This window comes from Salvia hispanica, chromosome 4 (assembly GCF_023119035.1).
Source record: "Salvia hispanica cultivar TCC Black 2014 chromosome 4, UniMelb_Shisp_WGS_1.0, whole genome shotgun sequence".
In the NCBI taxonomy this organism is placed as follows: Eukaryota; Viridiplantae; Streptophyta; class Magnoliopsida; order Lamiales; family Lamiaceae; genus Salvia; species Salvia hispanica.
In genome coordinates this window covers 11,694,035-11,714,047 of record NC_062968.1, presented here as the reverse complement: position 1 = coordinate 11,714,047, position 20,013 = coordinate 11,694,035, and the positions used below count along the sequence as shown (strand labels likewise).

General features: G+C 36.6%; 2 protein-coding genes across 2 annotated transcripts; one reads left to right on the top strand and one right to left on the bottom strand.

Moving 5' to 3' along the window:
* Positions 1–2,590: 2,590 nt before the first annotated feature.
* LOC125220364 (protein JINGUBANG-like) lies at positions 2,591–5,449 on the bottom strand. The gene is made up of 2 exons (XM_048122533.1): positions 4,676–5,449; positions 2,591–3,088 (listed from the first exon to the last, which is right to left on the bottom strand). Exons 1-2 carry the CDS (start codon positions 5,447–5,449, stop codon positions 2,591–2,593), a joined length of 1,272 nt encoding a protein of 423 aa, XP_047978490.1.
* Positions 5,450–18,888: 13,439 nt separating this feature from the next.
* On the top strand, positions 18,889–19,651 carry LOC125224482. The gene has a single exon (XM_048127886.1). It carries the CDS (start codon positions 18,979–18,981, stop codon positions 19,414–19,416), a length of 438 nt encoding a protein of 145 aa, XP_047983843.1. The 5' UTR covers positions 18,889–18,978; the 3' UTR covers positions 19,417–19,651.
* Positions 19,652–20,013: the final 362 nt, after the last annotated feature.

Below are 20,013 nucleotides of genomic sequence, written 5' to 3'. Positions count from 1 at the left end.
GAATCATTTTTAGTGGGAAGGAAGGAGTATCTGTTCTTTTACTTTCGCACAAAAATGATACATGATCTTTGTTTTATATCGTTTTTGGTACCCACGTGACAAAAATAACCTTAGGTACCAAATATGTGATTTTTTAAATCATGGGGGTCTATTTAGAAATTTTAATTAAATAATACCAAAAATGTGATTTCTTTCTTTCTTTTTATTTCCTTTATTCTTTCCATTTCTTCTTAGTTTCTATTTTCCCTTTCTTCTTTTTTCTTCATTTTCTTCTTTCTTTTTAGTATTTATGCATACACCTAATAGACATTCATAATATAGATTAAGAAAAAAAAACCTAATTAAATCTATTGTTTAAACTAATTGAATCAATTAATTATTTTTAATTTAATTATTTTATATCATTTTAGGACTAAAACATCTAATTAAAAATATTCAATCCGTTATGAATATAACTCATAATTTTAAATTTTATTAAGATTATATTACCCCTCCGTTTTTTAAACATAGCAACTATTTTTATTTTGGGTCGTTTCTTAAAATTAGAAACTTTAGAATCTTTCTGTTTTAGGACATGGATCCCACAATCCACTAACTCTACTTTCACTACTTTTTCTCCCTCTCTCTCTCTTACTTTACTCGTTTTTCTTTTCCTCTCTCTTACTTTACTAATTTTTCTCACTTACTTTACCAAATGTGCATTAAAACCCATGCCGTTTCAAATGTTTCTATTTTTTTAATACGGAGGGTGTAGCTTAATACATAAAATATAGATGGTGGAATACGATATGGACATGTGATTGGTCCAATATATTGGAATTATTCGATGAAATATGATAGAAATATGTATTGATATGTTTTACACACATGGTTTTGGAATTATTTAAATCATTAAATTAAAGAAGATTTGTAACAGTCTTGTCCTGCATGTGATATCAATGACAACAAACCTACGGGTCATATATAATGGGAATGGACCTACGGGTCATATACCATAACAATGGACCTAAGAGTCAATTATATAATGGCAATGAGCCTTATGGTCATATACATATAATTGCAATAAGGCCTATGGGTCATATTATACAATGACAATGAAACTTCGGGTCATATATAATAAAATAACGGACAGATACCAGACTTGATTTGTTATAGAATAATAAACTGAACAGAGTGACATATTCATATGTATATAGAATTGTTTGTGATATTTCTTGTTTATTGTTATGTGTATCGGAGAATAGGTTTAATATCTGTGATTTGTGAAATTATAGGGATAATTTATATAAACTGAGTTGTGGCTCATATAAACCATTAATAGTTATTATTTAGAAGTTAGATATCGGTGATGTTTTAGTTGACGTTAGTTATACAGACTCAACTACTCCCTCTGTCCCCCAAAATTCATCACCATTTGTCCCGGCACGGGTTTTAAGAAATATAATAGAATGTGGGTTGAAAAAGTTAGTGGCATGTGAGTCCTACTTTTATATATTAGTTTTAAAATAAAATGTGAGGGGGAATGAGTTGGTGGAATATGGGGTCTATTATAAAAAATGGTAAAAGTGAAAGGTGACAAATTTTTAGGGACGGACGAAAAAGGAAATACGTAACACATTTTCAGAGACGGAGGGAGTATATTTTTTAGAATTTGAGCGAGTCAAATGACTCAATTTATGGTGGACGGAGAGAATATGTTTTTACCTAATACTCCCTCCGTCCCACTTTAGGAGTCCCGGTTTACCATTTTTGGGTGTCCCACTTTAGGAGTTCCGGTTGAAATATTCCATAAATGGTATTAAGCCCCACATTCCACTAACATTTTTCCACTCACATTTTATTATAAAACTAATATAAAAAAGTAGTACCCACATTCCACTATCTTTTTTCACTAACTTTCCTTTATATTTTTTAAAACCTGTGCCGAACTCAATCGGGACACCTAAAGTGAGACGGTTGGAGTATATTTTTATTAGAAGTATATATATCGGGGGAGTTAGGATATGACACAAAAAATAAATAAGATATTTAGTAGCTTAGGTTTTTTTATAAATAAACACTCTACGACCAATATTGTTAATTTATATTTTGTAACTGTATATGGTTACCAAACATGAATTCTGATTGAAACGAGGCAATGGAGAAAATCAACATTTGAAAAAGAATTATTAATATGGTTACCAAACACGAAGTCTATGGGAAAGACCTCATTTTTCTCATATTTATACAGAAAGTCAGCCTACTAAATCTCCTTTCACTAAGAAAGACCAGCAATATGTCAAGCGAATTGATCGATAATTCACTCTCCAAACATGTCCCATTCTCAACAGTAAAAAACGTCCAATTTTGTCCTACATTAGCTTGATAGTGATCATGTCTCATCTATATATTCTTAAAAATGATCGATCTTTTTAAAGCGGCGCTTTAATAGGCTCATAATTTAATATCGATTAAGTCTATTGTTACCAATCACATGACCGGTGGCAGTGACGATCTCCAGAATTTACATTTTAAGCATCTAAATCTAATAATCTTCACTAAAAACTTAAATCAATATCAATTCAGAGCCTTAATAAATCAGAGACAACCTTCACAAATTTCCCCTTTGAGGCGCGGCTCGACTAGTTTGCGATGGCACAGTGCCGTTCGGGTCCTGCCCCGAAACCCTCCACATCTTGACCGACTTGTCGAGGCTTCCACTGTACACCACATAGTGGGTTAGCGGGGAATCCTTGGTCTCGACGGCCAAGCACTTCACCGGCCCGCTGTGGCCGCTCAATATGGAGAGGCAGAGATGATTCCGGTCCTCCCTCCTCCACACGCAAATGTTTGTATCTGCGGATCCGCTGAACACCAGATTCCCCGACGTCGCGAGGCACAGCACTGCAAGCTTGTGACCGAGGAAGTATCCTCCGTGCGAGAGGCACTTGTCTCGCTCCCAGAAGTTCACCTGCCCGTCCGACGACCCGCTGTAGAGCACGGTGGAGGACGTGTTCACGGCCAACGACGTCACGGCGCACTCCTGCTTCAGTAACGTCTGCGAGAAGTAGTGCTTCGTCCCCTTCCCTTGCATCTCCCGCCGCCACACCTGTTGCCAAATGAAACAAAAAATAAATACAATATCCCATGTAGGGTTGTGATATACACATAGAAGTCAATCTTACTCCATACTATAGAATTAAAAGCATGTTTGGTAGAGGTGATAATTCATCTAGGGATGGAATTTTATGAACAAAAATGTACCAAACATGTCTTAAATATATTCCCTTCGTCCGCCATTAGGAGTCCCATTAATGTGCGACACGGGTTTTAAGAAATGTTAAGAAAAGTGGGTGGAAAAAAGTTAGTGGAATAGAGGTCTCACTAGTATATACTCGTATTAGTTTTAAATGAAATATGAGTGGAATGAGTTAGTGGAAGATGAGACTCTATTAACATTTATGGTAAAAGTGAACCGGGACTCTTATTTGTGGACGGACTAAAATGAAAAAACAGGACTCTTATTCGCGAACGGAAGTAGTATAAGTTATTTTTAGATAACAAGGATGGAGTCCTATAGTTTTCACTTCTTTTGGGGAAGGATGATGTAAAATTATCTAAAAATATAGTTTTAAAATCCGTATTTTCTAAAATGAATTAAAATTTAACAAAATATCTCCTTTGTCCATCATTTAAATAATCATTTTTCTCTCTCTTCATCCCAAGATATGCGAAGCACTTCTTTTGGGCACAAGATTTATGAAATTGATATTTAAAGAGTAAAAGTAGAGATAATAAAGTATGAGAGAGAAAAAAGTAGAGAAGTAAAGTGAGAGTAAAGTAAGTGGATAATAAAGTAAGAGAGATGATTTTTTACTAAAAAAGGAAATGATTCACTTATAGTGAGACATCGCAAAAAGGAAAATGACTCGCTTATCTTGAACAGAGGTAGTACCATTTTTGGCTGTCCATAATTTAAAGAATTATTTACTTTATTTTTTGTTATACAAATCTCACATTCCACTAACTTTTTACCCTCACAATTCACAATAAAACTCCTTCCGTCCCATATAAGTGAGACGTTTCTTTTTCAACCGTTGTTTTGCGAAAATGATAATAAATAGTTAAAGTGGAGAGAGAGAGTAAAGTAAGTAAGAGAATAATATAGATACAACTCTCTTCTATTTATTATCATCTTCGCAAATAACGGCCGAAAAGAGCCGTCTCATTTATAGTGGGACAAAGAGAGTACTAAAAATAGATTCCACATTCCACTTATTTTTTCCATTTACTTTTATTTACAAAGTTAAGTAATTTCTTAAGTCGAGTCAAAATGACTCTTTAAATGGTGGATGGAAGAAGTAAGACATTTGTGTTATCTAAAAATCCAGTTTTACTTATAGAATAAGATAATGATTCAATTTTGATCATAATCCATCGATGTAAATGAAATAAATAATAAATACAAGCAGTGATATACATACAATAAACAATCAAAACACAAATGTCATTTTTAGATAAAGGTATTTTAGAAAAGATAGATCTAAAACAGTATAAAAATTGTGTTTTAAAACTAGTAACTAAATATGACATTTGTGTTATTTAAAAATCCAGTTCTACGTTATGCGGACATGGTTCAATTTTGATCATAATTGATTATAAAGAGAGAATTGAAACCAGTATATACAAGTCTCACCTTGACGGTCCCGTCCGCAGACCCGCTGAACACCAAACCGTCGAATCCGGCCACCACCGAGTTCACCGCGTCATCATGCGCGCTGATCGACTCCAGGCATTTCGAATCAACCACGCGCCACACCTTGATCGTCTTATCCCACGACGCGGAGTAGAGGATCGACTTGTCCTCGCTCAAGCTGAGAGACGAGATGGCGTCGATGTGCTTGATCCATATCGTGTTGTGGCTCTTCTTCACCTCCACGTAATTGCTAGGCTTCAGCGACTTCTTCACCTTTGCCTTAAGCGTCGGCAGGGTTCCGATCCGCTTGTACAGGCTCGGATCCTTCCCCGACTTCTTCCAGACGCGGATCTTCCCGTCCTGGTGGCCGGAGAAGATCCGCTGGTCCGCAATTATGATCGCCTTCACGAGCCCCGAATTCGACCTAAAACTTGAGAACTCCTTCTGATTCTTCCACACGCGGATGTTCTTGCTGTCGGAGCCCGTGAAGAGGAGGTCCCCGGCCGCTGCTAGGGAATATATGTGGCCCTCTTCGCGGACGAGGGAGCCCATGAGGCCGTTGTAGGAGTACGGGTGGTCCATGTGGGACGAGGTCCACGGGGAGGAGCAGATGGAGGAAGATGATTGGATGTCCCACGCGGAGGAGTTGCGCTGTGGGGAAGGGTCCGTGGGGCTGGAGTCGGAGGTGCTCGGGCTGAACGAGTACTCGTCTTGCTCGTCTTCGAGCTCGCGGGAGAATAATGGCTGTTTGCTTGAGACGCTTGAATCGTCCATGCTTGAATAGCTATTGTGAATATTGGCTTTTGATTTTTTCATGTTTGATTGATTTGTGGGAATGTTGGATTGGTGTCAATGTTTGAGAGGGAGAAAAGAAATGGAGAATAACGAAAGATTGTTTGTGAGAGACTTGTTAATTTTGATGCAACTAAACGAATTGCCAAACGTAATTCAACTGCGGCAACTAACTTTATGTATAAACAAAAATTGCGATTTCGCAGGGATAGTCTTCTATATATATCTACGATGATGTAATTGAGTCATTTTTATCCACTACATTTTGGAGCATGTTATTCTCAACTTCTGTAATCCGTAAGAGGATATTTGAGCTAATCAAAATTGCTATACTGTATGAGTTTATAACTTTGAATATAATTGATAGGAGTATGAATCCAATAGGGGAGGCCTAAGAATTGATATTCTAGTAGGGAATCAAGAATTGATGTTTTAGTAGTTTTTGGAAATAATAATGGGCCTTATCGTGGAATTTTGAAACAAGATTGTAATTTGTAACTATGGTTGAGATAAATGGAAGTTCCAATAATTTGGTGATATATCAAACATTTGAGTGGAGCTTTATGCATTAAATTCATAATAATAATATGATTACATTTGTTAAACAACTTTGCACTTTTGACATTTAAAATATGTAAAAAAATTATCATATTAAATTTTAAATAATATACTACGGTATTCTTATGATTTTTCCCAAAACTCCTCTTTTATTAAATTTATTTTGTGATTTATTTAATTTGTGAAAAAATAAATATATAATGTCACTAACAATGTTAAAGGGTGTATTGGACATACAACCAGACACAAGCAGTGAATGACCTTGAACGACCGATGTTCAAATTATTAAAAATCCAAACTCTCATAGAGGTGGATACAAATATAGAATGATATGAATGAATATTTTTAAAATAATAAACATATTGTAAGACAATATGAGGAGCATGCATGTTAAGGAATCGTGATATTTCCCAATAAAACAACATGAAAATTTTAGTCCTTCGATTTTAGATGATTTACACAATTGTTCTTTATACCAAAAAAAGGAGCAGTAATAAAAACATATGAGCATCGCGAATTCCAAAATTCTGCTTAACAATATAAAAAAACTTTATTAGCTCAAATTTATAAAGAAAAATAGACATACTCCATTCGCCTCAGTTTAAGAGTCACATTTTGCCATTTAAATTCGTTATAGTTTAAGAGTCGCATTTAGAATTTACTATATTTGGACATAACATTTAACCTCATTGTCATCAAATTTACACTCAAATGTCATTACTTTAATAAAAATAAAACAAAACAAAATCATAAACATAAAAAAAAGTCAAAAGGATCTCACTTTCCCCTACCTCACTTCAAGTATTACACACTCCAACAACCATTACCTTACTTCAATTATTACACACTCCAACAATTTCTTAAAATCCGTGTCATAACTAAATCTTACTCTTAAACTGGAACGGAGGGACTATAACTTATTGGTAAAGAGCTAGAACCATACCGAAAATCAAACAAAGTTTTACAAAACAGTTAGTAATGCAACGAAAATAGGTAGCGAGTAAGGGAGTTATAAATGACATATTTTTATAGGCAAAAATATATAATTAGGATATTCTCTCTAAACCTTTCACCTCCCCATTTAATTCACAATAAAGATGTAATTAAAAAAAATACTCTATACTATTATTAAGGTGAATACATAACCAGAGGTAGATTTCCTCGAATCTTGATCAGATTAAAATTTGGAATAAATATAGCCTAAAGAATACATCTCTGATGTCTGGTAAATTAGAGAATACTCCTTAGTTCTTCTCAGATACTTGAGTATTATTTCCTTTACTGCAGTCCAGTGTCATTGACCAGGATTTGACTAATACCTTGCTACCTAACAGATGGAATGTTTTTGGCGGCGACTCTTGTGTTTACTGGCTAGGAGGGTACCTAGACCTAGTCGTGTCGTTGGGTCTGTGCCTAAAACATCTTGTCAACAAAAAAAACTTCAACCCACTTCTACTGACGTGAAATGAAATGGAACCTATATTTAACGTGGGAAAATTGAACTTGCAAACGAAAACAGAACATATACCTAAACTAACTAGCAGGTGAAAATGGGAGCTATACCCCTCCTGGCCAGTAGGTCAGGGTGGGCTCTAAATGCTGCATGCTTAAAGAAATCAAAGTGCGTAAGTAAACTAGGGTACGAGTGTGCATGTGATAAGTTACAAGACGAAACTTACTAAAAATTGCTAGGCAAATGATAAAGGAAATCAAAGGATATGCTGGCTAACTAACTGCCAAATTTGCAGAAAAGCTGAAAAAGTGCAAGTAAAAAAGCAAAAAACAACCAAAGCAACACAAGTGGTCTCATTCTTTGATTGTGACATTTTCTTCTTCACCTAGCTAAACTAACAAGATCTAACAAACTCCATTGATGAATGCTCAAGCTTGATAATTCATAAATGCAATATTTAACTTGAAAATCGAAAACAAAAGCAAGAAAAACTGAGATCTACGCAAACTGGTCAACGGGACATGGTGACAGAAACAAGCAGAAACAATTTCCATGCATTTTTGAAAAACTTAACCCGATTAAAACTTTTAGACACTTAAGGAAAAACTAGATCAAACAAAGCTAGGCATAATGAAGCACTTAAACAACAACAATCAACGTAAAACTACTAGATCTATCTAACTAGGCATAAAGAAATCTTAAGCAAGTTGAAACACAAAATAAAACTACAATAAACTTCATTGCACTCAAGATTATCACCCAAAAGATGTTCCAACTAAAGTAGCTACTGGAATCAAAGTGAAATGCAAACAAAACAAGTACTTAAGCTAAGAAATTTTAAAAACAAAGCAAGTAATAGATTGCTTGGCTCCTTGGAAATTGAAACTAAAGTAGCTAAACCCTAAACTGGAAGAAATTCAGGAACTACGGCAGCGACTGGAAGAATTTTAAAAAAAGACATCTCTTTTTCTTTATGTTCAGCTCCTATTTATAGGGTGGCTAGCCCTAACTTATAGAGTTGTCTCTTCATGCGAAATGATAATTTTGTCCATCTTTAGATAGGTGATTGTTCCAAGCAAGTCCTTCCTTCTCATGTCCATCTCCATGGCATCCATCGTGGCCAGTTTGCACCTTTTCTGCCCATACTTGCCAGTTTGCACCTTTTACGCTCATACTGGCCAGTTTGCACACTTTTTGCTGCTATTCACTCGAATTCCTTCTAACCCCTTTCATCTTGACTTTTATCTTATCTTACACATTTCAGCAACTAATTTGCGCATATTATTCGTTTAAACACGGTAAACTAGCCAGTAACCAAGGCAAAAAACGAGACTCATCACTACCATGTCAACGGCAAAGCAAATATTTTTCTTCGTGCATAACATAGCATATATGAGACTTCTATCTGCATATGCATAAGGGACCTTTCTCATTGTCTCTATCTCAATAGGTATCTTAGGACTCTTATCCTAAGACATTCTAATTCCATGAGCTAAAGGTTTTAAACATTTCTTGGAAAAGAATCTCGCATGCTAAAACGCTTAATGATTGTGTTGATGTAAAATTCTTAATATAAGCAAAACATCCTTTTCTGGCAGTTCAAGAACTTTAATGCCAAGGATGTGTCCAACTTCTCCCGTATTTTTCATCTCAAACTGACACAATAATCAATCTCTTACATTAGATAATATTTCCTTACTGTTTCTAGTTACAATATGTCATCTACATAAAGTACCATAAATACTATATTTTCATCTTCAATCTTCTTGTACACGCAACTCTCATCCGGACACTGCTCAAAGCCAAACTCTTAAGAGTTTGGTCGAAACACATGTTCCATGAGCGAGAAGCTTGCTTGAGACTATAAATGGCCTTCTTAATCTTCCACACCATGTGTTCCTTGCCATTGACTACATATCTATCGGATGTAGATAGTGTTCTCAAGACTTCCATTAAGGAAAGTTGTATTAACGTCCATCTTCCATACCTCTCAATCTATGTGGATGCGATAGACAAGAGGATTTAGATTGACTTGAGCATAGCTACTAGCAAAAAGGATTCATCATAATCAATACCATCTCTCTGGGTATAACCCTTACCTACTAGTCTTGCTTTAACGACTTTAACTCGTCCGTCAGGTCCTTGTTTACGTTTGTAAATCCATTTGCTCACAATGGCAGTACGGCCTTCAGGTAGGATCCACAAGTCAGAAACGTCATTGACTACTATTGATCGTAGTTAAAAATCCATTCCTTCTTTCGAGAATAGGCTATCTAAATCAGGCATGGAAAGAGTATGATTGATGATTTGTGAAAAGGAGGAGCATGTTTTGACTGGCTAGTCTAGGAAATGTTTTTGAGATTCTTGATGATTAATTTTCAAAGTTAAAACTCGAGTTCATTATAGTATGTGATGCACTTTTTTTAGCAATACAACTACTTCCAAATATAACAAGGTAGGAATAGTACCATACCTACCTTGTTAAACTTGGAAGTAGTTGTAGTGCTAAAAATAGCTAAAGGTAAGCACATGGTTGTCGAACTCAGGTAATACTACCACGGACTGACTACTAGACTTCTATTACTAATTTGAATTAAAGCAATAAAATAAAGCAGATAAAGAACAAATTCACAATTTCAAATAAAATAAATTTGAGAAATATATAGAGACAAGAGAATTTCAAAAATATGCTTTTAATGTTATGGTTTATACAAAATAGTTATAATATCCTAGCACAGTTCATACTTAATTAGAATAAATCCTTAATTAGAATAAATCACATAAGTATTATCCATTCGATACAAAGTAGATTAAAAACTAAGGTTGTAAGGCTTAGATTATTATGATTCCAACTTATTTTTTTTAATGTAAAATGGCAAATTAATGTAAAGATATAATATATTAGAATAATATAATATGCATGTCTATATTCTATGGAAAATTGAGCTAGAGCATTTGCCCCATCTAATTATACACTAGTTCCGTCCTTGATAAAATAAAGGATGGAGGGAATATCGTTTACCATATTTTAAGTCTATAAAAAAAAGTTAAACTTTGTTTTAAAATTATGTGTATTACGCTCCAATCACTCTTTTTTTTTATTTCTCATTTTACTAAATAGTAGTATAATTTTTTGTGTTATATGCGCTACAGTATTTTACCTCGATCAGTGATTAAACCAATTTGATCGATTAAACCATAAATTGACTCACCATTCCAAAATTTAAAACATCAGTTAAAAAATTGACATAATATCGTCTCTCTATATATTTGTGTTTTAGTTGACTAATTTAGTCCATAATTAATAATTGTCATGTTTCTAAATTCTTTTACACGCGTAGCGTGAAGCATATTAGGCGACATTGTCGTGAATTGAAAACAGAAAACAAAATAATATGATCGAATTTTGCATGATTAGTGATGTAGACGGAAGATTTACGCAGCCGCCCCTTTATGTACGTGTGTTTCTGCATGTTTTCCAGCTCAGCACCAAAATCCCATGCCAACTTGCCACGTTTCCTATTCTTATTGATGCAATTGCCTTCATCATCCACCCTAACAAAACTACCTTGATCAATAAATCTCCCATATTCGATTTCCATTAATATACTCCCTCTGTCGTGATCTCAAGTGATGCACTGCTTTTTCGCATATATTTAGAGAAAATATAAATAAATAATTAAAGTAAAAAAAAGTAAAATATGTAAAAGAATAATATAGATATGACCCATTTCCATATTACTATCTCAAATATTCCCCTCGTCTTATCTTATAGTGATTTGATTGGCAGCTTTTTAACATGTATTTAAAAAAAATATTAATAAATAATTAAAATAAAATAAAAAGTAAAGTAAATAAGAATAATATATATATGATTCACTTCTATATTATTATATTTTTTATTTTATTTTATTTAACTATATATTTAATATTTTTGCAAAATAACGATTAAAAAAAATTAATGACTTGAAATGGAACGATGGAGAAAGTACCATTTTCTAACAAGAATTGATGACTTTACATAGCTTCAAACTCCACTTTTCTTACTTACACCATACTCAAGCAATAAAAAAGTACTAATAAAAGTAAAACATTATAAATATATATAGTACGGGATAAAATTGTTGATATACAATAAATACTCTCTGTTCTAAATTAGTTAATGCATTTTTTTTATAAACAATTGGTGTTTAAAATTTAAAGAACATAATGGGAGAAATATTAAAAATTTTGCCAAAAAATATAACTCTACTATCATAAAATATCATTAAAAATATCTCAATTAACTCACATAACTAGTACTCCCTCCGTCCCACAAAAAATGTTACACTTGTGGGACGGTACGAGATTTTAGGAGGTTTTGTTTTGTGTTATAAATAGAGAGAGAAAATATAATTTTTATATTTATGTGAGAAAGAACTTTTACTAAAAAGAGAAATGTGACATCTTTTGTAGGACAAACTAAAAAGGAAAGTGTGACATCTTTTATGAGACGGAGGGAGTACTATTTTAAGAATGCTTACCTGCTTGAGAAGGAAGGCTTTGACTTCTTTAAAGAAATATACATTCATCTTTTATTTCGTCTATCTATCACTGAATTATTAAACATAGAGTTAATACTAGTAATAATAGGTTTAATTTACTAAGTACAAGTAACTGATTACGTGGTCCAACTAAATTATTTAACTGAGCCGCTGGCTGCACATATTCAGTGGTCCAATGCTCCACCCTACCTTATCTCAAAAAATTAATCATTTCTAGGGTTTTACATCTATATATAAGATTATATTTTATAGTTAAATATTCTCAGTATGTTATTGCATCCGTTATATTGAAGATGATCCATTTTTTTTTCTAATTAAGATAACTCATTGCTTAAAGTATATATATTTTTATCTCTATTTTATTTATTTTGTTTTACTTTATTCTCTCTTGTTGGATATTGGGGTGGACTATTATTTGGGCTGTCTTTTATTTGAGCCCAAAAGGAATAATTGGGCTGAGCCCAACTACTTACCTCTCTTCACCAAATGTTGCCACGTGCCTCCCTCTCCTGGATCATGCCTCTTCACCGTTGGATGTAGGGCTGTGTTTGTTATGTGAGAGCCGACTCTTTGAGTTTCATTCACTCTCTAATCTCTCTCTCTCTCTACACTCGATTCAGTGTATGCTCTCTCTCTTCTCCCTTCTTCTCCGATGAGTCTCCGGCCATCTCTTGGTGATCTCTCACGGTTCTCTGAGTGGTAGATCTTTTGTGAGTGCTGGAAGAAGGCAATCTCTTCGATTGCTTGGGTGCTGGAGAAGAACTAGGGTTTGTGAGACTTGAAGGTTCTGTTCTGAGGTTTTGTTCTGTGGAACCTGATCTGGAGCGAGGGGAACTTGTGGTGAAGGCATCGGTGGTGTGAGGGTGAACTCTAGCCGGTCTAGTTGTGCTCCCTTGGATTTTGTTCTGGTAGAATAGATCAGTGTGGTTGTGGCGGGTTCTGAGCCAAGATTCTTAGATCTATTGTTGTATTCATTGTTCTTAGTTAGTAATCTTTGTTTAGATCCGAGAGAATCCTTCTTGTTATTACTAACTGGTTTGTCAAGTGTGCAGATTATGGAGCTAGCAAGGATACTAGCTTAGATTCACTCGAGATCTTGTAATAGCTAGGGTTTTGTGTTCTTGTACCTAATCTGTAATACCTTAATTCTTTTTGTAACATCAGCCGCGTGGGTGAGAGTTTGACTGAGCTCTCTTGTATAAGAACAAAGAGGTCTCAGTAATTAGTGAATCTAGACTAATCTGATCCCTACATCTCTACTTAATACATAAAATAAAGATACATAAAATCTCGTGCCGCTCAATGAATGAGTCATCTTCTTTATAAAGAAGGGAGTATTAAATATCTCTCTTTTTTTTCATCGTATGTCAGTAAATATCTCATTTCATTTTTATAATTTTTAGAAAGTGAATTACATATTTCATTAACTTATTTTACGCAAATTTTATTATAAATTAATACAAATAGGATACATACTCTATTAACTTCAATTATTATTTTTTTCATAAAATTAGATCATCTCTTAAAATCTGAATCGATTAATTATGAGATATTTAATTATGGAGTGGGGGAGTACAAATTTTTATAAGGCGTTTGTCCTTGGTGGAATGAAAACACCGTTATCCATCAACCACCAATAAAATATCATTAAAGTTATTGCCAATCACTATCGTGCCTGCACCCAATTGAAATTGAGATATTGCAAAGGATTATCACTATATTTTCATCACACTGTTGTTAGGTACTGTATACCCACCATTAAGTACCACCATTACATCATTCGAAATCCATCCACTATATCTTGCTTTTTTCCAATCTTCCACTTCTCCACTATCCAAATCAAATTGTTTGATGGCATTAGATATTTATTTGAATTCTACCATAAATTGGAACGTATTTATGTGTTTGATGGATCAAATTGAACTTCCGAAACTACAAACATTCTTCTATAATACACGGAGCCTTACTGTCGGAAGGGGAAGCACCTATTTACAATTTTATTTCTTCACTCACAGTTAAGGAAATGTACCTCTTCTCCGCTCATAATATAGTCGACCAAATATTTATGCATCATTTTCAGTCCGTCACACTTACGCATTTTTTAATTTTGTAAATTCTTTTTTCTGAGTGTTTTAATTTTATAAATTCTATTCTCTCAGAGGCGAAACTTAATTCTCTATTAACAATATATTAATTTCTTTTTCTTTTTACCTCTCTCTTACTTTAGCAACTACTCCATTCTTCCCCCATTAATCAACACCGCTTGACTTGACATAGATTTTAAGAAATGTAATTAAAAGTGGGTGAAAAAAGTTAGTGGAATGTGAGTCATACTTTTATATACTCCATCTGTCCCATAATAGATGGCACACTTGGGAATTGTCCTGGGATTTTAGGTGATATTGTTTTGTGTATTAGGTGGGGAGAGAAAATAATATATTTATATTAATGCGTGAGGAATTTTTTTCCAAAAAAAGAAATGTGACATCTTTTGTGAGACAAACTAAAAGAGAAAGTGTTACATCTATTATGAGATGAAGGGAGTATCAATTTTATAATAAGATGAAAGTGGAATGTGAGATCTATTACCAAAAGTAAGAGTGACGATTAATTGGAGACAAACGAAAAAATAAATTGGTATTAATTAGTAAGGGACGGATAAAGTATAAATATAGACATGTGCCTAACCAAAAATATACTCCCTCCGTCCCATAAGAATATATGCGACCTATTTTTCATTAAGAGTTAAGGCCAAAATTGGTCCTGAACATATGCTCATTTTACGATTTTGGTCATAAACTTTATCTTTTGAATTTTTGCATCCTTAACATTTCAAATCGGATCACAATTGGTCGTGAACTAACAGTTCCATTAGTTTTTAACGGTCAACAGGTCTAATCCCGATTTTGACCAAATTAGACTTTAATTATGATTTTTTATTATTTCCTTAATTATTTTAATAAATATTCAGTAAACATCATTTTCCGGTTTTTCTTGCTGTCTTTTGGTCTGCCGCGTTTCACCTCTTTCATTTTTCTGTACTACTTTTTGCTTTCTTCTTCGTTGTCGTCGGAGGTCTCGTCGGCGAGGCAAGGGGGAGAGTCGTCGTAGAAATGGGGATTCTGCTTGGGGCAGAGCAAGCTTTTGTCGTATATATCCAATTGCACCGATTCATCAGCATATCCTGTTGATTGCTTGTTGCACCGCTCCTTCACATTATCGTTGCCGCGACCGTGTGTTTTCCTCACTCCCGCAGCGTCGTGAATGGGAGAATTTTGTAGAAACAGGTGGAAGTTTGTAGAATTGTGATGAGGCGGAAGGATCGGCGGAGGGGGGAAATTAGCGATCCGGCAAAATTGAGCGGCGGCGCGGAGGCACGGTCGCTGAGGGCGTCGTGGAAGTATTTCCAAGTCGTCTTCCTCCATCAGCATCCGCTTTATGTAGTCGAAGACGTTGCCGAAGTAATCTCCCGACACAGAATCTTCACCGCCGCTGTGATGCGCCGCCGCCTGACCACCGACGTAGGTTAAAATATTTATTAAAATAATTAAGGAAATAATTACGGAGTAAAAAAATCATAATAAACAGTCTAATTTGGTCAAAATCGGGATTAAACCCGTTGACCGTTAAAAACTAACGGAAGAGTTAGTCTAGGACCAATTGTGATCTGATCTGAAATGTCGGGGATGCAAAAATTCAAATGATAAAATTTAGGACCAAAATCATAAAATGAGCATATGTTCGGGACAAATTTTAGTCTTTACTCTTTCATTAATAATATTTTAATTAGAGCATCCGCAACGGTTTGAAAATCGTCATCCGTCTGTCCGTGCCAGCGGCACGGCGCTGCTCTTAGCTAAGAGCAAGTCCGTGCCGCTGAGCACCCTTACATGGCACTGTCTGATTGGCCAACGGCTTAGCCGTTGGCATATTCAATTTTTTTTTTGAAAAAATCGAAACTAATTTAAAAAAACGTGTTTAAATAAAAAAAATATTTTCCCACTTCCCAAAAAATTATATCCGTTTTCTACCCACTTTTAATTTATTTTTCAATTTTTTTCCCCTAAATTCACATTTTCATCTATAAATACCCCCGCTTCAACACAAATAAAATCACATTCTCATCTATTTTATCATCTACATTCTCTCATCTTTTTTCTCATATTCTCTCATCTAAGTTCCCACCACACTACACAATGTCCGGCTCCGGCGATCACCTCTCCGGCAATCGCGGTTGAAACCACGATTGGTTCAACTCCGACTCATTCTCTAGTCCAGAAATGCAATTCTCCCGCTCTCGCTCTCGGTCCCTTTATGCCTCCTCCATCCCCGAACAACTCGTTGTTGGCCCTCTTGGGTCAACTCTATATGAACGATACGTCTAAGATGACTCTCGAGCAACTTGCAACACATGTGGGAATGATCCGGGGTCTCAAGAGAACATTGAAGATAGAGGACTAGTCTTCCACGAGGGTATTGTTTAGTCTTTAATCATGTAATTTTTAATTTGTAGGATTTTAATTACGTATTTTTTTATTTTCTAGGATTTTAATTATATATTTTTATTTTTTAGGATTTTAATTATGTAATTTTTATTTTTTGATGTAGTTTTATAGTGTAGAAATGTTTTTAGTAATTGAAGTATTTAAATTGAATAATAGAATGGTGGGACCCTTGAGCTTGTCCTTGCGGAAGAGCACGGATGTGGGTGTTGTGCTCTTAGCTAATAGCAAGGAGTAAATATGGATTCGGGCCCACTTCTGTGCTCTTAACTAAGAGCATCCACAATAGAAATCGGCCAGCCATAGGCCAACCACTCTCTCTCCCTGCCACGTCAGCAGCACTAAAAATCCACCTGCCACATCGGATTTAGGCCGGCCATAGGCCGGCCGCAATAAAAATAATTCAAAAACAACTACATTTACGGAATTAAATTTACGATTAAATTGCGGAATTAAATTTACGAGACATATACGGGAAAATTCATTAATTGCATTAACAAAAATTACATTCATTTAAAAAAATAGATTACATAATAAAGGAAAAAAACTATCGTCGTGCAGTCTCCGTGCCCACAACTCTTCAATTATATCCTTTTGGAGTTGAATATGAGCATCCACTCGGCGCATGTTGGCAAATTCCTTGATGCGGTCGACTTCATCGAGAGGTACCCCACGCCGTACGCTAGGGGTGGCCGTTCCGTGGCTTGGACCGGCTTCATCGTCATTGGCCCAACTAGTCGGTTGTACGCCTTCGTCTTCGACGATCATGTTGTGCATGATAATGCAGGCGTACATTATTTGGGAAACGCATTTGACATCCCACAAACGCGATGGACCCTTAATTGCCGCCCATCGAGACTGGAGCACACCAAATGCGCGCTCCACGTCCTTGCACGCGGACTCCTGTCGTTCCGCAAAGTAGGCCTTCATTTCATCACTTGCGTGCTTGATCGTCTTCACAAAGACAGGCCACCTAGGGTATATCCCATCCGCCAAGTAGTAGCCCATATCATGCCGGTTGCCGTTGGCCACAAATGAGACGGCTGGACCGATGCCCTGACACTTCTCGTTGAAGAGGGGCGACGAGTTGAGGACGTTGAGGTCGTTGTTCGACCCGGCTACCCCAAAATACGCATGCCGATCCACAGCCCGTAATCGGCTACGGCCTCGAGGATCATAGTGGGATTCTTTCCCTTGTAGCCGGTCGTGTAGGCCCCCTTTCAGGCAGTCGGACAGTTCTTCCACTCCCAATGTATAGAATCTATGCTTCCTAACATCCCGGGGACCCATGTTGCTCCCCGTGCATCTGCATCAAAATTCCGACAATCTTGGGGAGTAGGGCTTCGAAGGTACTGCTCACCGAAAATGTTTATCACGCCCTGACAGAAATACTTCAGACATTCCAGAGAAGTCGTCTCACCGATGTGGAGGTACTCATCCCACATGTCTGCCGCGCCTCCGTAGGCCAACTGTCTGATTGCCGCCATGCACTTTTGGATAGGGGTGTGGCCGGGTCTGCCAGCCGCATCGTGCCTGAAGCGGAAATAAAGATATCGACGCTTCAAAGCGTCAACGATACGCATAAACAACTCCCTGCGCATTCTAAAACGCCGCCTGAACATGGTTTGCCGGAAACCGCGGGTTCGGAGCGAAGTAGTCGTCATATAGCCGCTGATGTGCAGCTACGTGATCCCGATCAATCACTGCTCGGCGGTGGACAACGGGTGGAGGGCGAGGTACCGCCTGCTGTTCTCGACCCTTCGCATGTACCGCTCCATCTCGCGGTTCATGTAGGCCTCCATAGCCTCGTTCATCTGCCGTTCGTACTCCTCAAGCATCCCCACCACTACCACCACTACCACCACCGCTACCACCCGCGTCACTCATCCCTCGATGATGCTCTTGTACAAAAAGTTAGAGAGAGAGAAAACTCGTTAAAACAAGCGGTGCAAATGAAAATGAAACTAAAATTGCGTATATATAGGTTTTCAAAAACGAAAATAGGCGCTGGCCGATCGGCACGCCACAATGGCGGCCAGCGCATCGGCCAGCGAATCGGCCCCTGAATCTTCTAGCCCACGCCGATTTTCTGGCCGATTCGCCGCTGGCTGGTTGCAATGGTTCGGCTAACCGATCGGCTAGCGCCGCGAATCGGCTAGCCGGCACTGTGGATGCTCTAAGAGCACGAATGAGAATGCTCTTACCTTTGTTGAACGAAAAAATATCGAGAAAGAAATTAATAACCGGAATCATCATTTCAAGCTGGTTACAGGCTGGCACCTCTCTAACTTAACTCCACCACCCTCTTCAATAAACCCTGAAGAATCCTTTTTTCTCCATTTTTTGCTGACGTGTCTCTTCCTCCACTATCCCACACCACACTTGACACTACCCCTCCTTTATATATTCCAATTTCAACGCAATCAAACAGGATTACATTCTAGAGAGAGAAATATGGGCATATGCAGCTCCTGTGAATCCACATCCGTGGCTACGGCCAAGCTGATACTCGGCGACGGGAGATTACAGGAATACCCCTATCCTGTTAAGGTCTCCTACGTATTGCAGAAGAATCCCGCCTTTTTCATCTGCAATTCCGACGATATGGATTTCGACGACGTCGTATCGGCGGTCAGCGACGACGATGAGCTGCAGCCTGGCCAGATCTACTTCGCGCTGCCTCTCAGTCAGCTCAGCCGCCGCCTTCAGGCGGAGGAGATGGCCGCATTGGCCGTCAAGGCAAGTTCGGCTCTCAGCAAGAGTATTCTGGTGTTTCCAGGTGAGAATGATCTGAGGCAGTCGGTGAAGGATGGTAGATCTGGGGGGAGGAGATCCGGCGGCGGCGGACGGAGAGGGAAGGTCACGGCGAGGCTCAGTGCGATACCTGAGTAGGGGTATTTTAGGAATACGAAATGTCTCACAGTGTAAATATTGTGCGTAATGATTAGTCGGGGTAACTTTTTTTGTTTCGTTTTTAACTAAATTTTGCGTTGAGAAAAGTTGCAGGAATTAAGTAGAAACTTCATATCGGAATTTAGCATTCTCTTTTTCTTTTCGAATTAATTGCGCAATAACTTTGCCAAACCCAACTTTGATAATGAAATCCTTTGATGTTGATACCCTCTTATTCTATATCAACCTCTTGATGATATTATACTCCGTCCATCCTGTTAAATAAAAGTTTTTTTTTCGTCACATAATTTTGTTTTGTACTATAGTAGTATGAGTGAACTAGTAACAGATAAAGTAACTTACATGAAAAAATAGAAATAAAATTTATATTTATATTTTAAAACAAATTTTAATTTTAATGAAATAATTAAAAAAAGAAAATATTTTACTTTAATGTGACAAAGAGATTTTTTTTATATGGTTGTGGAAGTTTGTGCATTTTACACATATAAGGCATGTTAGAAAATCTTTATTCTTATTCTATACTCCAAAAACCCAAGAATAAAATAGAATACAAGTCCTTTCCAGCTGGAGCCA